General features: G+C 44.8%; 1 protein-coding gene across 10 annotated transcripts in view; it reads left to right on the forward strand.

Annotated features, from left to right (window-relative positions):
• The window catches only part of ARAP1 (ArfGAP with RhoGAP domain, ankyrin repeat and PH domain 1), a 74,839-nt gene that overhangs the window by 12,486 nt on the left and 36,387 nt on the right, over positions 1 to 25,966 (forward strand). For 6 of the 10 annotated variants that reach the window (XM_077113676.1, XM_077113685.1, XM_077113686.1 and 3 more), the window contains exons 2-3: positions 3,407 to 3,489; positions 19,479 to 20,029. In XM_077113676.1, the coding sequence (XP_076969791.1) occupies positions 19,524 to 20,029 (506 nt within the window). In that variant the 5' untranslated portion in view covers positions 3,407 to 3,489; positions 19,479 to 19,523. Of the gene's footprint in view, positions 1 to 1,692; positions 1,856 to 3,406; positions 3,490 to 19,478; positions 20,030 to 25,966 lie in introns of all 10 variants that reach the window. The other 4 variants (XM_077113679.1, XM_077113677.1, XM_077113680.1 and 1 more) reach the window with 2 other exon arrangements.

The raw sequence follows: 25,966 nt of genomic DNA on the forward strand, positions 1-25,966 counted from the left end.
CCAGTTCAGGACTCCCCTCTGGAGACCTCTCTAACTCCACCAGACAGAGGCAGCCATGCCTTCCGAGGGTTCTGTTGGCTCCAGTAAATGACCTGAGCAAGTCCCTACATTGTGCTGCTTTGGTCTTCTGCTCCATGAAACAGCATGACAATTCTAGACTTCAGGGTTATAAGGGTGAGTGAGATGGAGGTGGAAATCTGGCAGGGCCCAGACATACTGTGGGGACTTAGAAAATGAAGAAAGCCTGGGTGTGCCTGTCCTAGGGCTAGGGGAACTGGCACCACTGGTCAGCAGTGGGTAGCTGGCTGCCGGGCTAGGATAAAGAAGGGGCCATGGGTGCCAAACTCTGCCTTTAGGGTTGAAACAGTAGAGGACAGAAGAACAAAAGCTTTGGCTCCAGTGAAAGGGACTTGAAGGAGAACTGGCTGGCAGGATTGGAGTCCAGATGACACTTACCTATGGACCCAGTGCCCTTGTGCGCTCAGCCAGGTCCCGGGTTGACTGTATGGGGCAGTGGGCACCAAAAAGGGCCGAGACTCTCAGGACTTCCCAGGCCAGGGTGGGTGTGGCCAGAGGTGGGCTTCGTTGAATGGAGCAACCAAAGACAGGACCGAAGCAGTGCTGAGCTGTTTGGCTCAGCCCCAGAGGGAGCTGGGGAGGCAGTCAGGGAGAACTTTCTGGAGAAGCCAGCCTGGAGCAGTAGCTAAAGGTGGGAGGGTGTGGGTCATTCACTTACGGTCAGCAGACAGTTTCAGGGGCTCCCATGCCAGGTGCAAGAAGTGACATGGGGAGAGCCATGGACAGGGCCAGCCCGGCCCGACTGGGGTTTGGGGTATTTCACCGCGGCTTGGGCAAATCGCTTCCTCTCTGTGGCTGTCTGTTTCTTCATTTGGAAATGTCCGGGCTGCGCTAGGTGGAATGACCGCTGAGGAGCTCCACCGGAGGGCACTGGAAACCATGGAAGGGCTTTGAGCGGCAGTGGGCCTGTGGGGAGATCTGCCGCAAGAATGCTGGGAGAGGTCGGAGGGAGAGGGAGAGGGATGAGGCTGGAGCTCTGGGGAGCGGGGGAGGTTGAAGCCTGAACCAGACCCTTTGGTCAGGGAAGAGGGGAAACCGCCCCCATTTGTGGCCTTCTAGTTCAGCCCCCTGTACCTTGTGGGAGTGGGGACTCAGTGATGTGTCACAGCAGCTGAAGGGTTTAAACCTTCAAACGAGAATCAGGACAAGTGTGCCTCAGTTGCAAAATTTAAGAGAAATGCCAAAAAACTCAGTGATCAAGATTAATATTTTAATGCAATATAAATTAATAAATATTTAAATCCAAGATGAACAAAATATCCAAATGTTAAATAAAGACAAGATTGGCATTGCTGATTCTTTGTCTCAGGCTCCAGTATGGCTCAGCAAGGCATTGTTGCAAACATTTTTGGGGGACCTGACTCTGGAGCTGCCTCCTCCAGGAAGCCTCCCCTGCCTCCTCACCCCCACCCAGCCTGGCGAGAGCACCTTGGGCTGTCTTCACTGTCTGGGTGATGTCTAACCCCCTCGAGCCTGAAGTTCCTGGAGGGCATGTCCAGACCTGAGGTCTGGTTCATGTTTGTACATCCGGTGCCTTGAACAGGGCTCTCCCAGGGCTGGTGTCAGTGACAAGTTCCCGAGTCCCTGACCTTGGCCTTTCGTCCTTTAATGTAGGAATAGGAACTTGAAAGAGGCCCAGGAGGGGGCCAGGCCCTTCTCAGGGAGAGCACTGGTTTCCTCTTTCCCAGACCTGTCATTCCAGTAAGGTTGTTGGAACCATTGTCAGTTAATCCACATGAAACCCTTGGAACCGTGTCCTGCTTAGAGTAAATGCTCGGTAAGTATTCACTATCGCTTTTAGGAGGCTGGCAGCAGAGGGCTAAGAGTCTGCAGCTGTGCTGTCCAAAGGAAATACAATGTGAGACAGTGCAATTGAAGATTTTCTAGTAGCCTGTATTAGAAAGAAACAGTTGAAATTAATTTTAATAATATATTTTATCCAAATCTCCACAATATTATTTCATCATGTAATCAATAGGAAAAAGACATGAATGAGATATTTTACTTTTTTTTTTTTCCCAGTGCTGAGTCTTCAAGGGTTGGAATGTAGTTTATTTACAGCACACCTCATTACCGGCACCACATTTTGAGTGCTCAGTGACCACGTGTGGTTACTGGTATTGTCTAGATTAAACCTAAGCCTCCCCTTCATAGCTGTGTGATTTGGGGGCAAGTTACTTAACCTCTTTGTGCCTCAGTTTCTTCATCTTAAAATAGGGATAGCAATCGTGGGTTTGCTATGATAATGAAATAAATTGCTTCATCTAAAGTGCTTAGAAAAAGCACCTGGCACATAGTAAGTACTATGTTGTCTATTATTCTTTGAATATAATTAAAAGAATTAATTAATTCTATCACCATTTTTGCCAATTCTATCACCTCAAAGTGCTAGTTACTTAAAATTTGGTTTTAAATACTTATTTTTAGATGCACACATATTTCAGTGATAGAATGCTTGCCTGCCATGCACAAGACCCAGGTTCGATTCCTGGCCCATGCACCAAAAAAACAAACAAAAAAAATACTTATTTTTAAAACATACACCTTATTTTAGCCCCGTCTAAGCAATGGATGGAGTCCACTTAACAGAAATACCTAACAAATACAATTTTAAATATTCACAAGTACCCCCTAAACCACCGAGCAGAGCCCAGCAGTTTGCAGGTTAACCCTGCCCGGGGGGGTTCTGCCCACTGTACCCCCCTCCACCCCCAGCTCCAAGCTGAGCTTGGTTGTCTTAGCAGCAGGGGCCATGGCCGTGCCCTTAGGCTCCCTCTTTTGGCCCTTTGACCTCCCACACAAGTTGAGGAGCAGGGCACCTGGGGTCTCATCCCCCCAGCCCCACTCTGGCGCTGAGACTTAGTGGAGAGGGGACGACCGACCGCCTCCATCCCACCCGCAGCCCCTCCTGCAGCCTGCCCACAAGATCCCAGCCGCCGGGGGTGGGGAGGGGAGTGGAGGTGGGGGGGGTGGGGGGGAGTGGAGGTGGGGGGGTGGGGGGGGAGTGGAGGTGGGGGGTGGGGGGGTGGGGTGGGGGGAATGGGAGGGGATGGGGTGGGGCGGGGGGAATGGGAGGGGATGGGGTGGGGAGGTAAGTAGGAAGTCCTGACTTCTCCCCCACCTGTGTGGCCCCCATCTTTAGGCCTGTCTGCCTTCTTCTGGCCTGACCTTCCAACTCCCCCCTTCTCTTCCTTCTCTCCCTCTCCCTGCACGCCCCTCTCCTTCCTCCTTCCCATCTCTGTCCTTCCTCCTCCGGGGTGTCCCAGCTGCTCAGAAACCCAGCGGCCTTTTGTCCTAGACTTTTCTCCTCCATCCCTGTCCCTTGCAGCTCCTGCCCCAGACCATGACAAGGAGGCAAACCAAGTAGCCGCCATCTCTGGGTGGACCAGGGTGTCCTTGGCAGCCCAGCGGGTGAGTCAGGGGTTGGGCAGGTGGGAGCTGGGCTGGGGGAGGGCAGGTTCCATGGGGGCTGAGACCTAAGGTCCCAGTTTCCATTTTGAAAACCAAGACTGGGAGACCGGGGTGAGGCCCAAGGTCCTGGCTGAGCGCCCCCAGGAGGGTGCTGAAGGACTGGGGCGGAGCAGGGGCCCACGCATGGGGTGCAGGGGGGTTGTGGGGTGTGGGTGTGGGTGGGGTCTCTGCCACTGTCTGCTTATTTGTTTCCCCTCCTTGCCTTGTGAGTTTTTGTCTCTTCCTCATTTCCGGGCTGTACACATGATTATCATATTATCTTTTTTTTGAAAAAGTACAAGTTTATTGAGATATACCATATGTTCACATACCATAATAGTCACCCAAACTGTACAGTCAGTGGTTCACAGTATTGCCATAGCTGTGCATCGTATTATCTTTTACATTTTATTGATTTTTTGAAAATGGTTCGAAATGAAAAGATACAGAGATGTATCGTGAAAGGTTAACTCTCCCTTTCCCTTCTATCCCGCCCCCAACTGTCCAGTTCTCCCCAGAGGTGGCCAGTTTCTTGTCCGTCTGTCCAGAGGTATTCTGTGTATAAATGTATGTGCATATGCATGTATATATATTTTTCTTTAACCTTATAAGCATCTAACCTTTAGAGGTTTGCATATTTAACACTGTTCTGCTCATTGCCTTTTCACTTAAAAAGAAATCATTTATGTAGTTTTATGTGAACTTTAGAATCTGCCTGTCTAAAAAAATTCCAGTTGGTGTTTTAGTTGGGATTGCATTAAAGGCCTAGCTTCACCCTGGGAGAAGTGGCATCTTTATAGCGTTGAGCCATCTTATCCAAGAACGTCAAATGCATTTCTGTTTGTTTATATCTTCCTTTAGATCCCTCAGTAGCCTTTTTTTTTTTCCTCCTTTAATACGCATTGTCCGAAATTTAGGAGATATAAAAAGATGAACAGTGAGAAGTCTTTATCCCACCCAGAAGCGGATTCAGGGAGCTTGAACTTCAGGGCTCTTTTAGGGGTGAGGGGTCACCTCAGCAGTGTGTGCACCTGGCTGTGTGATTCGTAAATTTTGTAAAAGTAAGATATTTTTGTGTCCTTTTTCTTAAAGAGGGAGGTCATCTGAATGATATAAGCCTCAGGCCCCCTACAATTCAGATCTCCTCTGCTCTCCCTCTCCCTTCAGCCACACAATCGCCCAGCTTGGAGACAAGCAGCATTGCCTGGTGTCCTGTGTATCTTTTCAGAATTATTTTATGCATTTACAGGTAGATCTATACATGCCGGTCTCTTCCCACAGGCAAGGCAGAATGCTATGTGTACTGCTTGCCATTTTTCTTTATTCATTTAACAGTATTTTTTGGAGGTCGAATCGAGATATAAGGGGGTTCCTCATTTTTTTTTATAGCTGCCCAGTGTTATACCGTGTGACAGCAGCGCCATTTTGGTAACCATTCTCCACTTCATGGACATTTTGGTTATTCCCCATCTTTTGTTATTATACACAGTGATGCACAAATGGCCGTCTATATAATGACATATACCTATAAAACTGCAGGATAAATACCCAAGGGTAGCTAGGTCAGCACTTGGGGTTTTTTCATTTTTATTTCTTTATTATGGAAATTATAGGTTTCCAGAAAAATCACGCATAACATACAGAGTTCCCATATATCACCCCATGATTGACACCTTGCATTATTTGTTGGAATTTGTTACAATTCATGAAAGAAGTTTTTTATAATTGCACTATTAACTGTAGTCTGTCTTTTATAATAGGGTTCACTGTTGGTGTTGTGCAGTTCTATGTTGGTTTTTTTTTTTTAATTTTTATTCAGGTAACATATACCACCTAAAATTTCCCCTTTTAACCACATTCAAATATATAACTCAACGCTGTTGACCGCGTTTACAGTGTTGTGCTACTATCGTCACCATCTATTACCAAAATTTCACTATCAACCCAAAGAGAAACTCTGAAAAATTTAAGTATTAAATCCTCATTCCTTACCCCCAGCCTGGCCCCTGGTAACATATTCTAGTTTCTAACTCGATGAATTTGCTTATTCTAATGATTTCCTATCAGTGAGATCATACGATATTTGTCCTTTGTGCCTATTTTATTTCATGCAACTTGATGTTGTCAAGGTTTATCCAGGTTGTTACAGGTGTCAGAACTTCGTTTCTTTTCATTGCTGAATAATAGTCCATTCTGTGTACAGACCATGTTTCATTTATCTGCTCTTCAGTTGATGGACACATGGGTTGCTTGCATCTTTTGGCAATTGTGAATGATGCCTCCATGAACATTGGTGTGGCAATATCTGTTTGAGTCCCTGCTTCCAGTTCTATTGGGTATATTTCTAGAAGTGGAATTGCTGAGTCATATGATAATTCTATACTTAACTTTCTGAGATCCTGCCAAACTGTCTTCCACAGTGGCTACACCACTTTACATTCCCACCGAAAATGAATGAAGGTTCCCACTTCTTTATGTCCTCTATAATGTTTGTAATTTTCTGGTTTTTTTTTTTTTTTTAATAGTAGCCATTCTAGTGGGTATGGAATGATATCCCATTGTGGTTTTGATTTGCATTTACCTAATGGCTAATGCTGTTGAGCATCTTTTCATGTGCTTTTTGGCCATTTGCATATCTTTGGAGAAACATATACTCAAGACTTTTGCCCATTTTTAAATTGGGTTGGTTATCTTTTAAATGTTGAGTTGTAGGATTTCTTTATATATTTTGGATATTAAATTCTTAGCAGATTTGTGATTTCCACATATTTCCTCCCATTGTATAGGTTGTCTTTTTACTTTCATGTAAAGTTCTTTGATGCACAAAAGTTTTGTTTGTTTCTTTAAATTTTGATAAGGTTCCATTTATCTGTTTTTTCCTTTTGTTCTTTGTGCTTGGGTATAAAGTCTAAGAAACCATCACCTCACATAGGATTCTGAAGATGCTTCCCTATTTTTCTTCTAGGAACTTTATATTTCTGGTTCTTATATTTAGGTCTTTGTTCCATTTTGAGTTTATTTTTGTTTATGGTGTGTTTATGATGGTTTATGATGAACTGTAACACAGCTCAACAGTTTCAGATACTTCCCTTCAGCCACTCCTATATGCCATAAACTAAAAAGGGATATCTATATAATGCATAAAAATAACCTCCAGGATAAGCTCTCAACTTTGTTTGAAATCTCTCAGGCAGTGAAACTATTTTGTCTCATTTCTCTTTTCCCCTTTTGGTCAAGAAGGCTTTCTCAATCCCCTGGTACTGGGTCCCGTCCCAAGAGTCCTGTCCTACGTTACCGGGGAGATTTACACCCTGAAAGTCCCTTTTCTTCCTGAGTCCATGTAGGTATTTGGTGTGGTTCTAGGAATTTGTCCATTTCATCTGGTTGTTTAATTTGTTGGCATATAGTTTGTTCATAGTATCCTCTTATAGTTCTTTTTACTTCTGTGGGGTCAGTAGTAATGTCCTACTTCTAGTTATTTGTGTTCTCTGCTTTTTTTTTCTTTGTAAATCTAGCTACAAGTTTGTCTATTTTATTGATCATTTCAAAGAAGCAACTTCTGGTTTTGTTGATTCTCTCTTTTATTTTTTATTCTCTATTTCACTTATCTCCACTCTAATCTTTTGTTATTTCCTTCCCTCTACTTACTTTGGGTTTAGTTCGTTCTTTTTCTAGATCCTCTAGTTTTGAGGTAAGGTCTCCTTTTAATGTAATCATTTAGAATTATAAATTTCCCTTTCAACACTGCCTTTGCTGCACCCCCTATATTTTGGTATTTTTTATGTTCATTTTCTTTCACCTCAAGATACTTTCTCATTTCCCTTGTAATTTCTTTTTTGACCCATTGGTTGTTTAAGAGTATGTAGTTTAATTTCCACATATTTGTGAATTTTCCCTTTCTCCCTCTATTATTGATTTCTGGCTTCATTCCATTGTGGTTAGAAAAGATACACCATGTATGATTTCAGTATTTTTAAATTTACTGTACTTGTTTTGTGACCTAATGTATGGTCTATCTTGGAGAATGATCCATGTGTACTAGAGAAGAATGTGTATTCTGCTGCTGTTGGATGAAGTGTTCTAGTTTTATCTATTAGGTCTAGCTGATTCCCCCCCGCATGGGCAGGCACTGGGAATCGAACCCAAGTCTCCCGCATAGCAGGCGAGAACTCTGCCACTGAGCCACCATTGCCCACCCTAGGTCTAGCTGATTTTTAGAGTATTGTTCAAGTCTTGTATTTCCTTATTGATCTTCTGTCTAAATGTTCTATCCATTATTGAAAGTGGTGCACGAAATCTCCTACTATTAATGTAGAGCTATTTCTCTCTTCAAATCTGTTAATATTTACTTCATATATTTTGGGGCTCTGCTGTTAGGTCTATAAATATTTATAATTATTATGTCTTCTTGTTGAATTAGCCCCCATATCAGTATATAATGACTCTCTTTATCCCTCACAACAATTTTGACATGAAGTCTGTTTCATTTCATATTCGTATAGCTACCTTAGCTCGTTTTTGTTAATAACTTGCATAATATATTTTTTCCATATACCATGGAAAAAAATGTCTTCGAATTTAAGTTGAGTCTCTTATAAACAGAATATAGTTGAGTCACACTTTTTTATCCCTTCTCCCAAGCTCTGCCTTTTGACTGAGGAGTTTAATCCATTTACATTTAAAATAATCACTGCTAACACAGGACTTTGCTTTGCCACTTTACTCTTTTGTAAGTTTTATACCTTTTTTGACACTCAGTTCCCTCATTAATGCCTTCTTCTGTATTTATTTGTTTTTTTTGTTTGTTTTTTTGTATTGTGCTATTTTGAGTCCCTTCTCATTTCTTTTTTTGGCATGGGCAGGCTCCAGGAATCAAACCCCAGTCTCTCACATGGCAGGAGAGAATTCTGCCACTGAGCCACCATTGCACCACCCTCTTCTCATTCTTTCTCAATCTAGTTTTGTGTGTTTTCTTTGAGGTTACTGTGCAGTTAAAATTTAACACCCTTAATCTATAAAAATCATATTTGATGTATCAGTTTATCTTCAGTGACATACATATACACTTCCTGTACTCCTCTGTTTTTTGGGTACTTATTACCGATTATATCTTACATATTTTATGATATGATTTCTCATACTTTTTAATGCATTTGCATTTTAACACCTGTAAGAAGTAAAAAGTGAAAGTATGTAACAAATAATACAATACGATAGGACTGGCATGTATAATTATCCATATCATTAACTTACCAGAGATCTTTATTTCCTTATGTTGCTTTGATCCACTGTCTAGTGACCATTCCTTTCAGTCTGAAGAAGTACCTTAAACATTGCTTACAGAGTGGGGTTAGTGGTAGTGAACTTCTTTAGCTTTAGTTTATCTGGAAATGTCTTATTCTCTCCCTCTTTTTTTTTCAACTTTTTTTATTGTATAGTATAGCATATATACAAAGCAAAGAAATAGAAAAGCAGTAGTTTTCAAAGTACTCCTCCAAAGTGGTCGCAGGATAGATCCCAGTATTTGTCATGGGCTACCAATCAATGCTCTCATACTTTTCCTTCTAGCTGCTCCAGAATATAGGAGGCTAGAGGGCTTGAATACTTGTTTTTATCATCACAATCGACTTTTCTTTCCTTCTTTTTTTTGTGAACAACAACATATATACAAAAAAAGCTGTGAATTTCAAAGCATAGCCCCACAATTAGTTGTAGAACATATTTCAGACTTTGACATGGGTTACAATTTCACAATTTTTGGTTTTTACTTTTAACTGCTCTAAAATACTGGAGACTAAAAGAGATATCAATGTAATGATTCAGCATGCATATTCATTTCTTAAGTCTTACTTCTATGTATAATTGCACCATCACCTTTGATCTTTCGATACCTTTCTTTGAGGTTGTTTGGGTATGGCAGTTCTAAGTTTTTTGTTTTTTTTTTTTGCTTTTTTTTTTAATTAATTAATGGAAAAAAAGAAATTAACCCAACATTTAGAAATCATACCATTCTACATATGCAATCAGCAATTCTTAACATCATCACATAGATGCATGATCATCTTTTCTTAGTACATTTTCATCGGTTTAGAAGAACTAGCAACACAACCGAAAAAGATATAGAATGTTAATACAGAGAAAAAAATAAAAGTAATAATAGTAAAAACAAAACAAAACAAAAAAAACCAAAAACCTATAGCTCAGATGCAGCTTCATTCAGTGTTTTAACATGATTACTTTACAATTAGGTATTATTGTGCTGTCCATTTTTGAGTTTTTGTATCTAGTCCTGTTGCACAGTCTGTATCCCATCAGCTCCAATTACCCATTATCTTACCCTGTTTCTAACTCCTGCTGGACTCTGTTACCAATGACATATTCCAAGTTTATTCTCGAATGTCGATTCACATCATTGGGACCATACAGTATTTGTCTTTTAGTTTTTGGCTAGACTCACTCAGCATAATGTTCTCTAGGTCCATCCATGTTATTACATGCTTCATAATTTTATCCTGTCTTAAAGCTGCATAATATTCCATCGTATGTATATACCACAGTTTGTTTAGCCACTCTTCTGTTGATGGAGATTTCGGCTGTTTCCATCTCTTTGCAATTGTAAATAACACTGCTATAAACATTGGTGTGCAAATGTCCGTTTGAGTTTTTGCCCTTAATTCCTTTGAGTAGATTCCCAGCAATGGTATTGCTGGGTCGTATGGCAATTCTATATTCAGCTTTTTGAGGAACCACCAAACTGCCTTCCACAGTGGTTGCACCATTTGACATTCCCACCAACAGTGGATAAGTGTGCCTCTTTCACCACATCCTCTCCAGCACTTGTCATTTTCTGTTTTGTTGATAATGGCCATTCTGGTGGGTGTGAGATGATATCTCATTGTGGTTTTGATTTGCATTTCTCTAATGGCCAGGGACATTGAGCATCTCTTCATGTGCCTTTTGGCTATTTGTATTTCCTCTTCTGAGAGGTATCTATTCAAGTCTTTTTCCCATTTTGTAATTGGGTTGGCTGTCTTTTTGTTGTTGAGTTGAACAATCTCTTTATAAATTCTGGATACTAGACCTTTATCTGATATGTCATTTCCAAATATTGTCTCCCATTCTATAGGCTGTCTTTCTACTTTCTTGATGAAGTTCTTTGATGCACAAAAGTGTTTAATTTTGAGGAGTTCCCATTTATTTATTTCCTTCTTCAGTGCTCTTGCTTTAGGTTTAAGGTCCATAAAACCGCCTCCAATTGTAAGATTCATAAGATATCTCCCTACATTTTCCTCTAACTGTTTTATGGTCTTAGACCTAATGTTTAGATCTTTGATCCATTTTGAGTTAACTTTTGTATAGGGTGTGAGATACGGGTCTTCTTTCATTCTTTTGCATATGGATATCCAGTTCTCTAGGCACCATTTATTGAAGAGACTGTTCTGTCCCAGGTGAGTTGGCTTGACTGCCTTATCAAAGATCAAATGTCCATAGATGAGAGGGTCTATATCTGAGCACGCTATTCGATTCCATTGGTCAATATATCTATCTTTATGCCAATACCATGCTGTTTTGACCACTGTGGCTTCATAATATGCCTTAAAGTCAGGCAGTGCAAGACCTCCAGCTTCGTTTTTTTCCCTCAAGATGTTTTTAGCAATTCGGGGCACCCTGCCCTTCCAGATAAATTTGCTTATTGGTTTTTCTATTTCTGAAAAATAAGTTGTTGAGATTTTGATTGGTATTGCGTTGAATCTGTAAATCAATTTAGGTAGGATTGACATCTTAACTATATTTAGTCTTCTAATCCATGAACACGGTATGCCCTTCCATCTCTTTAGGTCTTCTGTGATTTCTTTTAACAGTTTTTTATAGTTTTCTTTATATAGGTTTTTTGTCTCTTTAGTTAAATTTATTCCTAGGTATTTCATCCTTTTAGTTGCAATTGTAAATGGGATTCGTTTCTTGATTTCCCCCTCAGCTTGTTCATTACTAGTGTATAGAAATGCTACAGATTTTTGAATGTTGATCTTGTAACCTGCTACTTTGCTGTACTCATTTATTAGCTCTAGTAGTTTTGTTGTGGATTTTTCCAGGTTTTCGACGTATAGTATCATATCGTCTGCAAACAGTGATAGTTTTACTTCTTCCTTTCCAATTTTGATGCCTTGTATTTCTTTTTCTTGTCTAATTGCTCTGGCTAGAACCTCCAACACAATGTTGAATAATAGTGGTGATAGTGGACATCCTTGTCTTGTTCCTGATCTTAGGGGAAAGTTTTCAATTTTTCCCCATTGAGGATGATATTAGCTGTGGGTTTTTCATATATTCCCTCTATTATTTTAAGGAAGTTCCCTTGTATTCCTATCTTTTGAAGTGTTTTCAACAGGAAAGGATGTTGAATCTTGTCAAATGCCTTCTCTGCATCAATTGAGATGATCATGTGATTTTTCTGCTTTATTTGTTGATATGGTGTATTACATTAATTGATTTTCTTATGTTAAACCATCCTTGCATACCTGGGATAAATCCTACTTGGTCATGATGTATAATTCTTTTAATGTGTTGTTGGATACGATTTGCTAGAATTTTGTTGAGGATTTTTGCATCTATATTCATTAGAGAGATTGGCCTGTAGTTTTCTTTTTTTGTAATATCTTTGCCTGGTTTTGGTATGAGGGTGATGTTGGCTTCATAGAATGAATTAGGTAGTTTTCCCTCCGCTTCGATTTTTTTGAAGAGTTTGAGGAGAGTTGGTACTAATTCTTTCTGGAATGTTTGATACAATTCACATGTGAAGCCGTCTGGTCCTGGACTTTTCTTCTTAGGAAGCTTTTGAATGCCTAATTAAATTTCTTTACTTGTGATTGGTTTGTTGAGGTCATCTGTGTCTTCTTGAGTCAAAGTTGGTTGTTCATGTCTTTCCAGGAACCCGTCCATTTCATCTAAATTGTTGTATTTATTAGCGTAAAGTTGTTCATAGTATCCTGTTATTACCTCCTTTATTTCTGTGAGGTCAGTAGTTATGTCTCCTCTTCCATTTCTGATCTTATTTATTTGCATCCTCTCTCTTCTTCTTTTTGTCAATCTTGCTAAGGGCCCATCAATCTTATTGATTTTCTCATAGAACCAACTTCTGGTCTTATTGATTTTCTCTATTGTTTTCATGTTTTCAATTTCATTTATTTCTGCTCTAATCTTTGTTATTTCTTTCCTTTTGCTTGCTTTGGGATTAGTTTGCTGTTCTTTCTCCAGTTCTTCCAAGTGGACAGTTAATTCCTGCATTTTTGCCTTTTCTTCTTTTCTGATATAGGCATTTAGGGCAATAAATTTCCCTCTTAGCACTGCCTTTGCTGCGTCCCATAAGTTTTGATATGTTGTGTTTTCATTTTCATTCGCCTCAAGGTATTTGCTAATTTCTCTTGCAATTTCTTCTTTGACCCACTCGTTTTTTAAGGGTGTGTTGTTGAGCCTCCACGTATTTGTGAATTTTCTGGCACTCCGCCTATTATTGATTTCCAACTTCATTCCCTTATGATCCGAGAAAGTGTTGTGTATGATTTCAATCTTTTTAAATTTGTTAAGACTTGCTTTGTGACCCAGCACATCTATCTTTGAGAGTGATCCATGAGGACTTGAGAAAAAGTTGTATCCTGCTGTTGTGGGATGTAATGTCCTATAAATGTCTGTTAAGTCTAGCTCATTTATAGTAATATTCAGATTCTCTATCTCTTTATTGATCCTCTGTCTAGATGTTCTGTCCATTGATGAGAGTGGTGAATTGAAGTCTCCAACTATTATGGTACATGAGTCTATTTCCCTTTTCAGTGTTTGCAGTGTATTCCTCACGTATTTTGGGGCATTCTGGTTCGGTGCGTAAATATTTATGATTGTTATGTCTTCTTGTTTAATTGTTCTTTTTATTAGTATATAGTGTCCTTCTTTGTCTCTTTTAACTGTTTTACATTTGAAGTCTAATTTGTTGGATATTAGTATAGCCACTCCTGCTCTTTTCTGGTTGTTATTTGCATGAAATATCTTTTCCCAACCTTTCACTTTCAACCTTTGTTTATCTTTGGGTCTAAGATGTATTTCCTGTAGACAGCATATAGAAGGATCCTGTTTTTTAATCCATTCTGCCAATCTATGTCTTTTGATTGAGGAATTCAGTCCATTAACATTTAGTGTTATTACTGTTTGGATAATATTTTCCTCTACCATTTTGCCTTTTATATTATATATATCATATCTGATTTTCCTTCTTTCTACACTCTTCTCCATACCTCTCTCTTCTGTCTTTTCGTATCTGACTCTAGTGCTTCCTTTAGTATTTCTTGCAGAGCTGGTCTCTTGGTCACAAATTCTCTTAGTGACTTTTTGTCTGAGAATGTTTTAATTTCCCCCTCATTTTTGAAGGACAATTTTGCTGGATATAGGAGTCTTGGTTGGCAGTTTTTCTCTTTTAGTAATTTAAATATATCATCCCACTGTCTTCTAGCTTCCATGGTTTCTGCTGAGAAATCTACACATAGTCTTATTGGGTTTCCCTCATATGTGATGGATTGTTTTTCTCTTGCTGCTTTCAAGATCCTCTCTTTCTCTTTGACCTCTGACATTCTAACTAGTAAGTGTCTTGGAGAACGCCTATTTGGGTCTAATCTCTTTGGGGTGCGCTGCACTTCTTGGATCTGTAATTTTAGGTCTTTCATAAGAGTTGGGAAATTTTCAGTGAAAATTTCTTCCATTAGTTTTTCTCCTCCTTTTCCCTTCTCTTCTCCTTCTGGGACACCCACAACACGTATATTTGTGTGCTTCTTATTGTCCTTGAGTTCCCTGATCCCCTGTTCAAATTTTTCCATTCTTTTCCCGATAGTTTCTGTTTCTTTTTGGAATTCAGATGTTCCATCCTCCAAATCACTAATTCTATCTTCTGTCTCTTTAAATCTATCATTGTAGGTATCCATTGTTTTTTCCATCTTTTCTACTTTATCCTTCACTTCCATAAGTTCTGTGATTTGTTTTTTCAGTTTTTCTATTTCTTCTTTTTGTTCAGCCCATGTCTTCTTCATGTCCTCCCTCAATTTATCGATTTCATTTTTGAAGAGGTTTTCCATTTCTGTTCGTATATTCAGCATTAGTTGTCTCAGCTCCTGTATCTCATTTGAACTATTGGTTTGTTCCTTTGACTGGGCCATATTCTCAATCTTCTGAGCGTGGACCGTTATCTTCTGCTGGCGTCTGGGCATTTAGTCAGATTTCCCTGGGTGTCGGACCCAACAAGTTTGTAAGATTTTTCTGTGAAATCTCTGGGTTCTGTTTTTCTTATCCTGCCCAGTAGGTGGCGCTCGTGGCACACATTTGTCTCACGTGTTTGGAAGGGATCCCCCCGGTCACCATTCTCCGCGGCCTGAGGATTTCCGATCCAATTCTCTCAGTTGGTCCGGGGGGCCGCGCATGGTGGGGGCGTCAGCCGCCGCGGCTGAGGGGACCCTGTGGCTCCTTTATTAATTCCCCTATTGGTATTTGGTTGGACCCAGTCCCTGCCACTGTCGGAAATTCCCTCCTCTCCCTGGAGGGGTGTCAGTCGCCGGCCGCAGCGGCCCGAGGAATTCGCCACCGGACCAGGAAGCCACCCGCGGGGGAGGGGCGTCGGTCGCCGGCCTCCGCGGCCTGGGGAATTTGCCACCGGACCAGGAAGCCGCCCGCGGGGGAGGGGCGTCGGTCGCCAGCCACTGCAGCCTGGGGAATTCGCCACCGGACCAGGAAGCCGCCCGCGGGGGAGGGCCACCGCAGCTTGGGTAGCCCTCTGATCCAAGACTCGTAGCCGGTCCAGGAAGCCGCCCGGAAAAGAGGGGCGCCGGTCGCCGCGGCTTGGGAAACTTGCCTCTCCGAGACTCTCAGCCGGCCCAGGAAGGAGGGAGGGTGGTGCTCCGGCCGCCAGCTGCCGCAGCTCGGGGAATTGCACGCCGCTCGGGGATCTCACCGCAGCAGAGTCTCGCAGTCTAGCCAGTCCAGACTGGGGTACGCTGTGTGTCCATTCCCTGCCGTGGCCCCAGGAGCTGTTGTGCACTGTTTCTGTTCACCTAGTAGTTGCTCTGGAGGAGGAACTAAGACGCACGTACCTTACTAAGCCGCCATCTTGGCCCCACCCTATCCAGTTCTAAGTTTTTGATATTGGAAGGGTCTGCCACTAATATGGGGTAGGGAGATGGAATTATCTGATATTCTGGAGAGGCTGGGCTAGGTCTCAGGACTTATCTGGACCAGAGACCCATCTAGAGGTTGTAGACTTCCGGAGAGTTACTCTGGTGCCTGGAACCTTTGTAGAATCTTATAAATTGCCCTAGGTGTTCTTTAGGATTGGCTGGAATGGTCCTGGTTGGGAATTGACAGGTTATGATAGGTAGCAAGGTCTACCTGAAGCTTGCATAAGAGCAACCCCCAGAGTAGCTCCTCGACTCTATTTGAACTTTCTCTGCTGCTGATACTTTATTAATTACACTTCTTTTCCCCCTTTTGGTCAGGATGGAATAGTTGATCTCACGGATGATCCTATGGTCTGGATTCATCCCTGCCTCCCTCATTTTTTAAAGAAAATCTCACCAAAATAAAATTATTTGTTAGCAATTGTTTTCTTTCAGCACTTAAAATATTTCATACCACTGCCTTTTTGCCTCTGTGGTTTCTGTTGAGAAATCAGCACTTAATTTTATAGGGATTACCTTGTATATAACTTCTTGCTTTTCTCTTGCAGCTTTAAAAATGCTCTCCTTGTTGTTTACATTGGAAAATTTGATTACTGTGTGTCTGGCTGTAGCTCTTTTTGAGTTTATCCTTTTGGGGGGTTGTTGGACCCCTTGAATGTGCATATTCATGTCTTGCATTAAATTTGGGAAGCCATCTGCTGTTATTTCTTTGAATGTTCCTTCTGCCCCGTTCTCTCCATTTTCTGCTTCAGGGACCCCCATAACGTGTATATTGGTATGCTTAATGTTGTCCCACAAGTCTTTTAAGCTCTGTTCATTATCCTTTGTCCCTTGTTCTTCTTTCTTTCTGCTCCTTAACTTGAATGATTTCAATTTTCTTGTCTTCACAAGCACTGATTCTTTATTTTGCCACCTCCAATCTGCTGATGAACCTGTCTGGGGAATTTTTCACTTCAATTATTGTGTTTTTCAATTCCAGTATTTCTCTGGAGAGATGGCCATATTGTCCATTCGTTGTTTTCCTCGTTCTGTCTCTATGTTTTCCTTTATCTCATTGAGCACACTGCAGATTATTTTAATAATGTTAATTGTTTTCAGTGATGGTTTCAGGATTTTTATCTTGTACCTTTGGATGAGCCATCATTTCCTGTTTCTTTGCTTGCCTTGTAATCTTCTGTTGCATACTGTACATGTTAATATTTTCAGGTGTTAACAGTGGGATTTAATCCCCGGGCTGTGCCTTAAGTATGTATCCCCTAGTGATATGACAGACTTTCTTGAATGCCGGGAGCTAATCAAACCACCAACCAAGACAAAAACACCTTTCACTGACTTTGCCAATTGTCTCTGCTTTGGTTGGTGGTCTCCTTCAGAGCTTAGCCCTCCTATCAAGATCAGCCCAAGACAAATGGGAGGTGCAGCGTCCTCTCTGTCTTACCTGAGCCTGTGTAGAGCCAGAGCTGGGGAGCCTGCTTGTTTTCCTGGGCTTGTACTTGCTAGAGGGCTTAGGAATTTCCAATTTACCGTTTACAGGAGTTCCAGTGAACTCCCCCTCTACTGCCTTTGAAATAGACTACCTGTCCTTCCTGAATGCTGTCTTGAGCTACTTCATGCCTGTACTCCTTTGCCCCAGGCCACTTCAGTGTAATTATTTCTGTGCCCTCAGGACAAACAGGGAGGGCCGAGCCCAGACATATTCAGGGCTCAGTCTCTCAGACTTCTGCCAGATAGATTGGCACTGACATACACGCACCCGGGTATGCACCTAGGAACAACTCCCCCCGCTGGAATAGGGCCAGGCACCCACAACGGGAGTGCAAGCTGGCTCCACCCTGCAGTGGGGTCGGGGTGGGGGTGAGAGAGGGGCCAGCCAGTGTACCAGGAGCTGATCAGATGACTTTTGAAGCCATAGCATTTGGTGCTTGTCTTATTGATGCTGGCATTTATGATTACCTATATCGTTACCTTTGCCAGAGGTCTTTATTTCTCTCTGTTGCCCCTAGTTACTATCTTTGAGATTCTTCTACTGCCTTTGCCCAAGGGGGCTGGGGTAAAGACCAGTGATGTGAAGTAGCTGGAGTTTGGAGAACTAGCTCTTTTCCGACCTGCCCTGACACCAGCAGGCTGCTCCAGGAGCCAGCGCTCCAGTACCCCCTGCTGCCTGCCACAGGCTGGGGGAAGAGGACGGCAGCTGCTGCTGGGAGGGTGCAACCCACTGGTCTTTATTGCACATCGCTGGCCTCTTCCGCCCTTCCCTCGATGCTGCACAGTGTTCCTCTAGACTCTAGAGTTTCAAGTGGTTGATTCAGGCAGTTCCTGCCAGTTCGATAGTCATTTTGGTGGAGGACCGATTCCTACTGCACCGTCTTCCCACAGTCCCCCATGACTCTTATTAGAGATTGGGGGTTTTGAAAACTATTATGGCATCGCCCTTCCTCGAGGCACTCCCACCCGCCATGTCCCATGTTGGGGAAGCCCCGTTTCCCCCATCCCATTACCCGTACCATGTGTTATCAGATGTTTTGCCCTTTGCCTATGGAAAGTGGTGAAGCTGAATTCCTTTTCATATGTTTAAGAACCATTTATATTTGGTATTGATTGGTGGTGATGGTAACACAACACTGAATATAATTAACCCCACTGAATTTCAAAGTGACTAAGATGGGAAATTTTCTGTTGCATTTATGTTAGCACAATAAAAATTAAATACCTGCCTACCCACCTCCAAAGAGGAAGGGGAGAAAAAGAAAAGAACAATTTTTACTTTCCTTTCTGTGAATTTCTCTGTTCATATTCTTTGCCTGTTTTTTTTGTTGGTCGTGGGAAGGGTTACTCGCTTACAGGCCCTGTGATGTGGACTTGACTTACCTTCTGGAACATTCCGCTTCCTCCATGGCATGGAAGTGGGGCAAGGCTCATCCCCCAGGCTGGGCCTGCAGAGAGACCGGCAGTGGCGCCCTTCAGGCCTGACATGCTCACTGAGCCCTGGGCCCAACCCTCACCTGGGAACTGGGACTCCAGAGACAGTAGGGTCCTGCCTTAGGCCTTGTGGAGTGCATCGGGGTCGCGGTGTTAGAGGTGGTGTATTAGTTAGGGTTCTCTAGAGAAACAGAATCAACAGGAAACACTCACAAATATAAAATTTACAAAAGTGTCTCACATAACCACGGGAACATAGAGTCTAAAATCTGCCGCGCAGTCCGGGAAACCGACGATTCCGATGGAGGGTCTGGATGAACTCCACAGGAGAGGCTCACCAGCCAAAACAGGAAGAGCCTGTCTCTTCTGAATCCTCCTTAAAAGGCTTCCGGTGATTAAATTAAGCATCACTCATTGCAGAAGACACTCCCCTTGGCTGATTACAAATAGAATCAGCTGTGGATGCAGTTGACCTGATCATGATTTAATTCTATGAAATGTCCTCGTTGCAACAGACAGGCCAGCACTTGCCCAACCAGACAAACAGGTACCACCACTTGGCCCAGTTGACACATGAACCTGACCATGACAAGTGGTTTCTAGAAAAGGAGACGTGAACTGGATGCCAGGAAAGAGACACATGAGCTGATGCCAGGGTGGGTTTCAGGCAGAGGGGACAGCCTGTGTGTTCAGAGACTTGGCATTGCCCAGCTTTGCCTGGTATTGGGGGCACAGGGAAGGAAGCTCAAGGGCAGAGCTTAATCCCATGGCATGGGGGGCCGTGCCTGTGTGGGTGTGCCTTTGAGCCCATGCCCATATCTATTGCAGGTCTGAACAGAACCCTTCCGGCTGGGCCTCTGCTGCTGGAGAGCCATGGCAGAGGCCAGGGACGCCGTGCTGTCGGTGGCTGAGTGGCTGCGGGCCCTGCACCTGGAGCAGTACAGTGGGCTCTTCGAGCAGCACGGGCTGGTGTGGGCCACCGAGTGCCATGGCCTCAGTGATGCCCGGCTGGTGGACATGGGCATCCTACTCCCCGGCCATCGCCGCCGCATCCTGGCTGGCATGCTCCGTGCCCATGCGCCCCCAGTCCCCGCCCCCCGCCCTACCCCACGGCCGGTGCCCATGAAGCGCCACATCTTCTCGCCATCTGCGCCTGCCACTCCGCCCGAGCGGCTGTCGACTGCAAGAGAGGAAGAGGGGCTGCCCACTGCCCCACCCATCCCGCCTCGGAGGAGCTGCCTTCCTCCTGTCTGCTTCTCCACCCCAGCCCCAGCCGCCCAAAACCCTGGGCTGCCTCCTCTGCCTGCCAAGCGGCACTTGCCAGAACTGAGTGTGCCACCTGTGCCCCCCCGCACAGGTCCCCCCCGCCTGATGGTGAGGTGAGTGGATGTCACCCAGGCTGGGAGGGACATGGGCAGAGAGGATCCTAGAGGGTCAGTGGGGAGTTGGTGGCCTTTAACATTGGGGTGAGGAAGGCACGTCGGGTGCAGGGAACAGCATGTGCAAAGCGCAGAGGTAGGAAGCACTGTGGGGGCACCCTGAGCAGACAGTGTGGCTCAGCCGATGGGGAGTGTGGGTGAGGCTTGGGGGTGGGGCTTGTGGGCCATGCCGAAAAGGCCAGGCTGGGGAGCCAGGATTTTATCCTGAGGGTGGTGGGGAGCCGTGAAGGTTTTAAGCAGAAGGATGGAATAAAATGTGGATGCTGAGAAGATACCTCTGGCTGCTGGTGGGGGTTGGCGGTGGGGAAGGAGGCTGGGAGCTGTGTGAGAGGGCTGGGGTGCAGGCTCAGGTCAGAGGCGCCCGCTCAGGTTGTGATAACAAGACTCAGAGAAGTAGGCAGGGTGGGGTGAGGTGCTCGCCCTAGAGGGGCAGGACCGGGTGAGCTCCTGGACGTTGGCAGGAAGGGACGGCAGCTGACATGGCCTGCAGGTTTCCGTCCCCAGTGTCTGGGTGGAAGGTAGTGCTGTCACTGCCCAGGGCCCCAGCAAGAGAGTGAACTGGGGAGGAAGTCTGGCTCAGTTTGGGGGATCTGGGGTGCATTGTGGAGTTGGGATGTAGCGTGTGGAGGAAATGATGGATGCCCTTGCTGGAGGGGCGAGAGCTAGTGTTGGTGCTTCGTCATGCTCAAAATCCTCCCCCTTCGTGCTGCTCCTGCCCCACGTCACCAGGTCCCGGGGACGCTTCTCCGACCTCATCCAACTCACCCTTCCTCCTCCGCAGAACACTTCTCCTGCCCTGGCTCCTGCTCTTCCTTCTTTTCTTTCTTTCTTTTTTTTTTTTTAAGTGTTTTTTTTTGTTGTGAAATATATATACAAAGAAAAGAAAGAAAAAGCAATAATTTCCAAAGCACACTTCAGCAAGTACTTACAGGACTGATCCCAGGGTTTGTCGTGGGCTGCCAGTTCACTATTTCAGATTTTTATTTCTCACTGTCCCAAAACACTGAAGAAATATCAGTGTTATATTCTGAAATATCAGGCTAGAAGAAATATCAATATAGTGATTCAGCAGTCATACACATTTGTTAAATCCTATTTTCTTTGTTATAACTCCTCCTTCTCCTTTGATCCTTCTCCCAGCCTGTAGGAATCTTTAGGCAACACCTCGCCTTGTTTTCTCAAGTTTCCTCCTACGTCTGTGGTCATTTCATCTTTATCCTCACAGATGTCCTCCCTTCCGACCATTTGCTGGGGCGCCAGCTGGCAGGAAGCGTACCCAGATGGGCCCAGGTGTGGGTTCAGGGGCATCATGGAGGCTTACTGGAGCACTTGGGCCCTAGTCAGGCTTCTTGGTGGAGGTAGGATGTGCATAGAAAGAGGGCTCCTGGTCTGTTATTTTTGGGCACTGTGCTGGTGCTTTGCTAATGTGTTCTCATTCAACCCCTGCAGGAAGCCTACCAGGGGACTTGTGTCCCATTTTAAAGCAGGGAAACTGAGGCACAGAGAAGGGAGGGGAGCATTGCCGAATCAGTGCCCAGTATATGCTCAAGGAGCCCCTGGGGGAAGGCCTGGGAAGTTTTCCCTACCTAGAGAGGGGCCTTAGGTCACGGGGTCTTGAAGGACAGGCCAGGGCTGCAGAGTCTTGAGGTTTGACTGGTGGAAGCATAGAAAGGGTTCCTGCCTGTCCTGGGTTCACACAGCTGGAAGCTGTCACCTGGGCCCGCTTCTAGCCCAGTTTAGAGTTTCCTGGTGCCATTCCGCCCTCTAGTGGCCATTTTCATGCATGCAGGAATAAGTTTCCTTTCCTTCAACCCCACCACTGGGATGGATTGTGTGTGCAAGTATGTGTATGCTGGTGCATGTGTCTGGTCTGTCTGTCTCTCTCGCTCTGGAGAGTGGAAATTGGTGAAAAAGGGGAGGAGGCAGGGCCTTGTCCTTTGGGAGCTCATGCAGCTTGAGGAGACACAAACCCCCATGGGGAATAGAGCCCTGGCTTCCTGCTTAGGAGGTGGGGCACCTGGGTTGGGCCCAGCTCTCTGTGTTGGGAGCTGCCCTCAGGGCCCGTTCACCCATGAGTTCAATGGGTGTTGGTGCGATGCCCTCTGTGGCCCTCCACTGCCCTGTCTGGCCCTCCTGGGACTGGCCTCTGAGTTGAGATTTGCTGGTAAGGCTAGAGGCCTGGGCCTGGGATACCAGTGCAAACCCTCAAAGCCTCAGTCCGAACTGCAGGCCTCTTAGCTGGCCTCCTGGGGAGGCCAGGCTCCTGTATCAGGAGTGGGTACAGATCATCATGCCTCACTCATGGACTAACCGTGATATACAAACTCGGAGAATTGAAGTTGAGGGCATGGATTATCAGGTTGGGGCCTATTGTAAAGGTTCCTAGACTGTAAGCTCTTACAGCAGTCACATCTATTCTGGAGTTGTAAGTGGTTTTTTAAAGTTTGAGCTATTTATATATAAACTGATCATTCCCTTGAACTTCGGGTATTTGTGTAACACCTGAGACCCAGAGTTAGAGCTCTGAAGCTTTGAAAGTCAGCATTACATCATACAGCAACTGTTAAAAAGTTGAAAAAAAGTGATCAGACTTCGACTGGAGATATGAATGAAGCTGATCTGGATAGGACTAAGGTAAATCAGAATACTGGGTAAAGGATGATATGGTCTGTAATTTAAAACTTCAACTCCTGTGGGAGACCAAAGGAAAAGATGTTTATTTGTTGCAAAATTTATATTTTTCATAGGACATTATCTAATTTAACTTGTATGTTCCGTTTATTCGAACATCATAATCATATGGAATCTTGAACAGGGAGTGGGATCTTGTTACATTGTACAGGTTAGTGTGATACAACCCAAAGCAACTCGGGCTGAGAATAAAAAAGTATTTGCATAATCCCCTTGGGAACTGGGGAGAAAGGAGGAAATATTCAGCTTCCCCATCTGGGGAATTCCTGATGTTCTCAAAAGCAGTGAGGACAAACAATGCAATAGGCTGAGTCCTCCATCTTGGGGCTCACAGTTTTGAAACTGATTCCTGCAAAGGAGAAGCTAAGCCTACTTATAATTATGCCTAAGAGTCGCCCCCAGAGAACCTCTTTTGTTGCTCAGATGTGGCCTCTCTCTCTAAGCCAACTTGGCAGGTGAACTCACTGCTCTACCACCCCACCCTCCATCTACATGGGACATGACTTCCAGAGGTGAAAATCTCCCTGGCAACATGGGACAGAATTCCTGGGGATGAGCTGGAACCCAGCATCATGGGATTGAGATAGCCTTCTTGACCAAAAGGGGGAAGAGAAAAATAAGACAAGATAAAGTTTCAGTGGCTGAGAGATTTCAGAGTCAAGAACTTATCCTGGAGGTTATTCTTATATATTATATAGATATCCCTTTTTAGTTTGTGGTATATTGGATGGCTAGAAGGAAGTACCTGAAACTTTTGAACTGTATTCCAGTAGCCTTGATTGTTGAAAACAATCATATAACTTATATAGCTTTTACAATGTGACTGGATTGTGAAAACCTTGTGACTGCTGCTCCCTTTATCCATGGTATGGGCAGATGAGTAAAAGCACAAGGACAAAAAAATAACTAAATAATGGGGGAGGGGAATAAGAAAAACAGTGGGTATGGAGGACCCAAAATTCATTTCATGCCAAGGTAATTTGTAAAAAGTTTTCTCCACAATTTGGGACGACAGCATAAGGCTGAGCAGGGGTGGGAGTGGGGATGCCGCAAGGCCTGGCCTCCTGTGTCCCCGTGTCTTTGACACTTGAAGAGCCGTGAGCCTCTGCAGTCCTAGTCCACCAGGCTCTCAGGGTGTCCAGTCTTTAGAGCCCAGTGGCGGAAAAGCTCACGGCAGATGGCGCCTCACAGCTGTAACGGGTGAAGAAGGCTGGACCTTGCAGTGAGCCCCCTGTCCCTTCCCCCAGGTCCATGGCACACAATGAAGACCGCTCCTAGTGGGCATCCCACCGTGGCTTTTCCTGACTCAGCCTCCCTGTCTCTGCTTGCACGCCCTAGTGAGGGAACTCTCTCTCCATAGGATACCAGATCCTGGGGTGGCCAAGTGGGAACCCGTCTCCCTGGCTCTGGGCCCATCTCAGGCTCCGCAGCAGAATTTTGGGGCTCTGTGTTTGCTGTGTGTTCTCTCAGAGTAGTGACTCCGTGTGAAGGTATGCCTCACCCATTGGCGTGTGCACTCTTGCGTGTGAGTGTGTGTGTATGTCCAGGAAAGCTCTCAGGGGAGGAATGTGTTTGTGTATTTACATATTCATACCAGTTCTAAGGTTTGATCCTAATATTTATGAGTGTATGGGGATTTGTGCAGTTTCGGCACTGATTTGAAGCTGAGTGTGTGTGTGTGTGAGTTCACCAGGGTAAATGTGTACACACACACACGTGCCCATGTGTACGGGTAGGATGGGGATTACAAAAGCCTAAGTACGTTCCTGAGTGTGCACGTGCTATTTGGGGAGTGTACTGCCAGGTGTGAGCCAGCATGTGTACATGTGTGTACACGTGTGTCAAGATGGTGAACCCACTAGAATGCCACCTCTACCCAGGCTAGGATCTTTGTCTCTTTTGTTTACTGCTGGCTCCCCAACATTTGAGGCAGGGCCCCTCATTTGTACCCTAGAAGTATTTGTGGTGTTGTTCTAGTTTGCTAGCTGCCGGAATGCAACACACCAGAGATGGATTGACTTTTAATAAAAGGGAATTTATTTTGTTAGTTCTTCAGAGGAAAGGCAGCTAACTTTCATCTGAGGTTTTTTCTTACGTGGAAAGGCTCAGGGTGGTCTCTGCTGGCCTTCTCTCCAGGCCTCTGGGTTCCAACAACTTTCCCCAGGGTGATTCCTTTCTGCATCTCCAAAGGCCTAGGTTGAGCTGCGAGTGCCGAGATGAGGTATGCTGAGTTGCTTGGGCTGTGCTATGTTGCGTTCTCTCATTTAAGCACCAGCCAATTAAATCAAACGTCATTCATTGCAGCAGGCACGCCTCCTAGCCGACTGCAGATGTAATGAGCAACAGATGAGGTTCACGTACCATTGGCTCATGGCCACAGCAACAGAACTAGGTGCCTTCACCTGGCCAAGTTGACAACTGAATCTAACTTCCACAGGTGGGAATAAATGGACAGATGCCTGCATGAGTTTACGTACTGCTGGGTGCTGAGCTCGGATGCAAGGACCTATAAATGCACCCACACTGCCCACGGTGACCCAGCACCAGTGAGCGTCCTTGGGACCCTGTGCTCATCACCCCAAATCTCTTTTCCCCCATCGTGCTGCCCTTCCATATTACCCCAGACCTCTTGGAAGGGGGAGGCCTTCAGAGGAGGCAGGTGGGAAGAATGAGGCCAGGATAAGAGCCTCCCGCACACACCAAACTATAAGCACATCAGAAAACGACTGAGAATTGGGTCCCTCCTCTCCACTCGGGGATGAGTCCTGTCCTCTCAGAACCAGGCTCACCATTCTCATGGCGTGGCAGGAGCCTGCTTCACTCCCAAAGAGTCTGCACCTCCTACCATTATTTAAGCCTGTACAGAACTTTCTGAGGAGTCCAGAAGTGCTGAGAAACCTGCCCAAAGTACCCTGCCCTGTAGGGGGTGCCCACATCCACACACCACCTTCCCAGGCCCAGTCTTTTCAACTCCAAGTATCAGAGGGATCATTTCTCATCCTGGGTTCCAAGGTCAGGCACTCCACAGAGCCCCTGCCAGCCTGCCCTGGGCCTCAGTTTCTTCCTCTGGTACCTGCGTGCCTGGAAATACCTAGGGAAGAGAGAGTACTTGCCCAGAGGGGACAGCTGACAGCTGGAGTCAAGCACTGCAAGGCTGTCTGCCTGCGCCTTTGACTGCCTTGCAGT

The sequence above is a fragment of the Tamandua tetradactyla genome, chromosome 8 (genome assembly GCF_023851605.1).
Source record: "Tamandua tetradactyla isolate mTamTet1 chromosome 8, mTamTet1.pri, whole genome shotgun sequence".
NCBI lineage: Eukaryota > Metazoa > Chordata > Mammalia > Pilosa > Myrmecophagidae > Tamandua > Tamandua tetradactyla.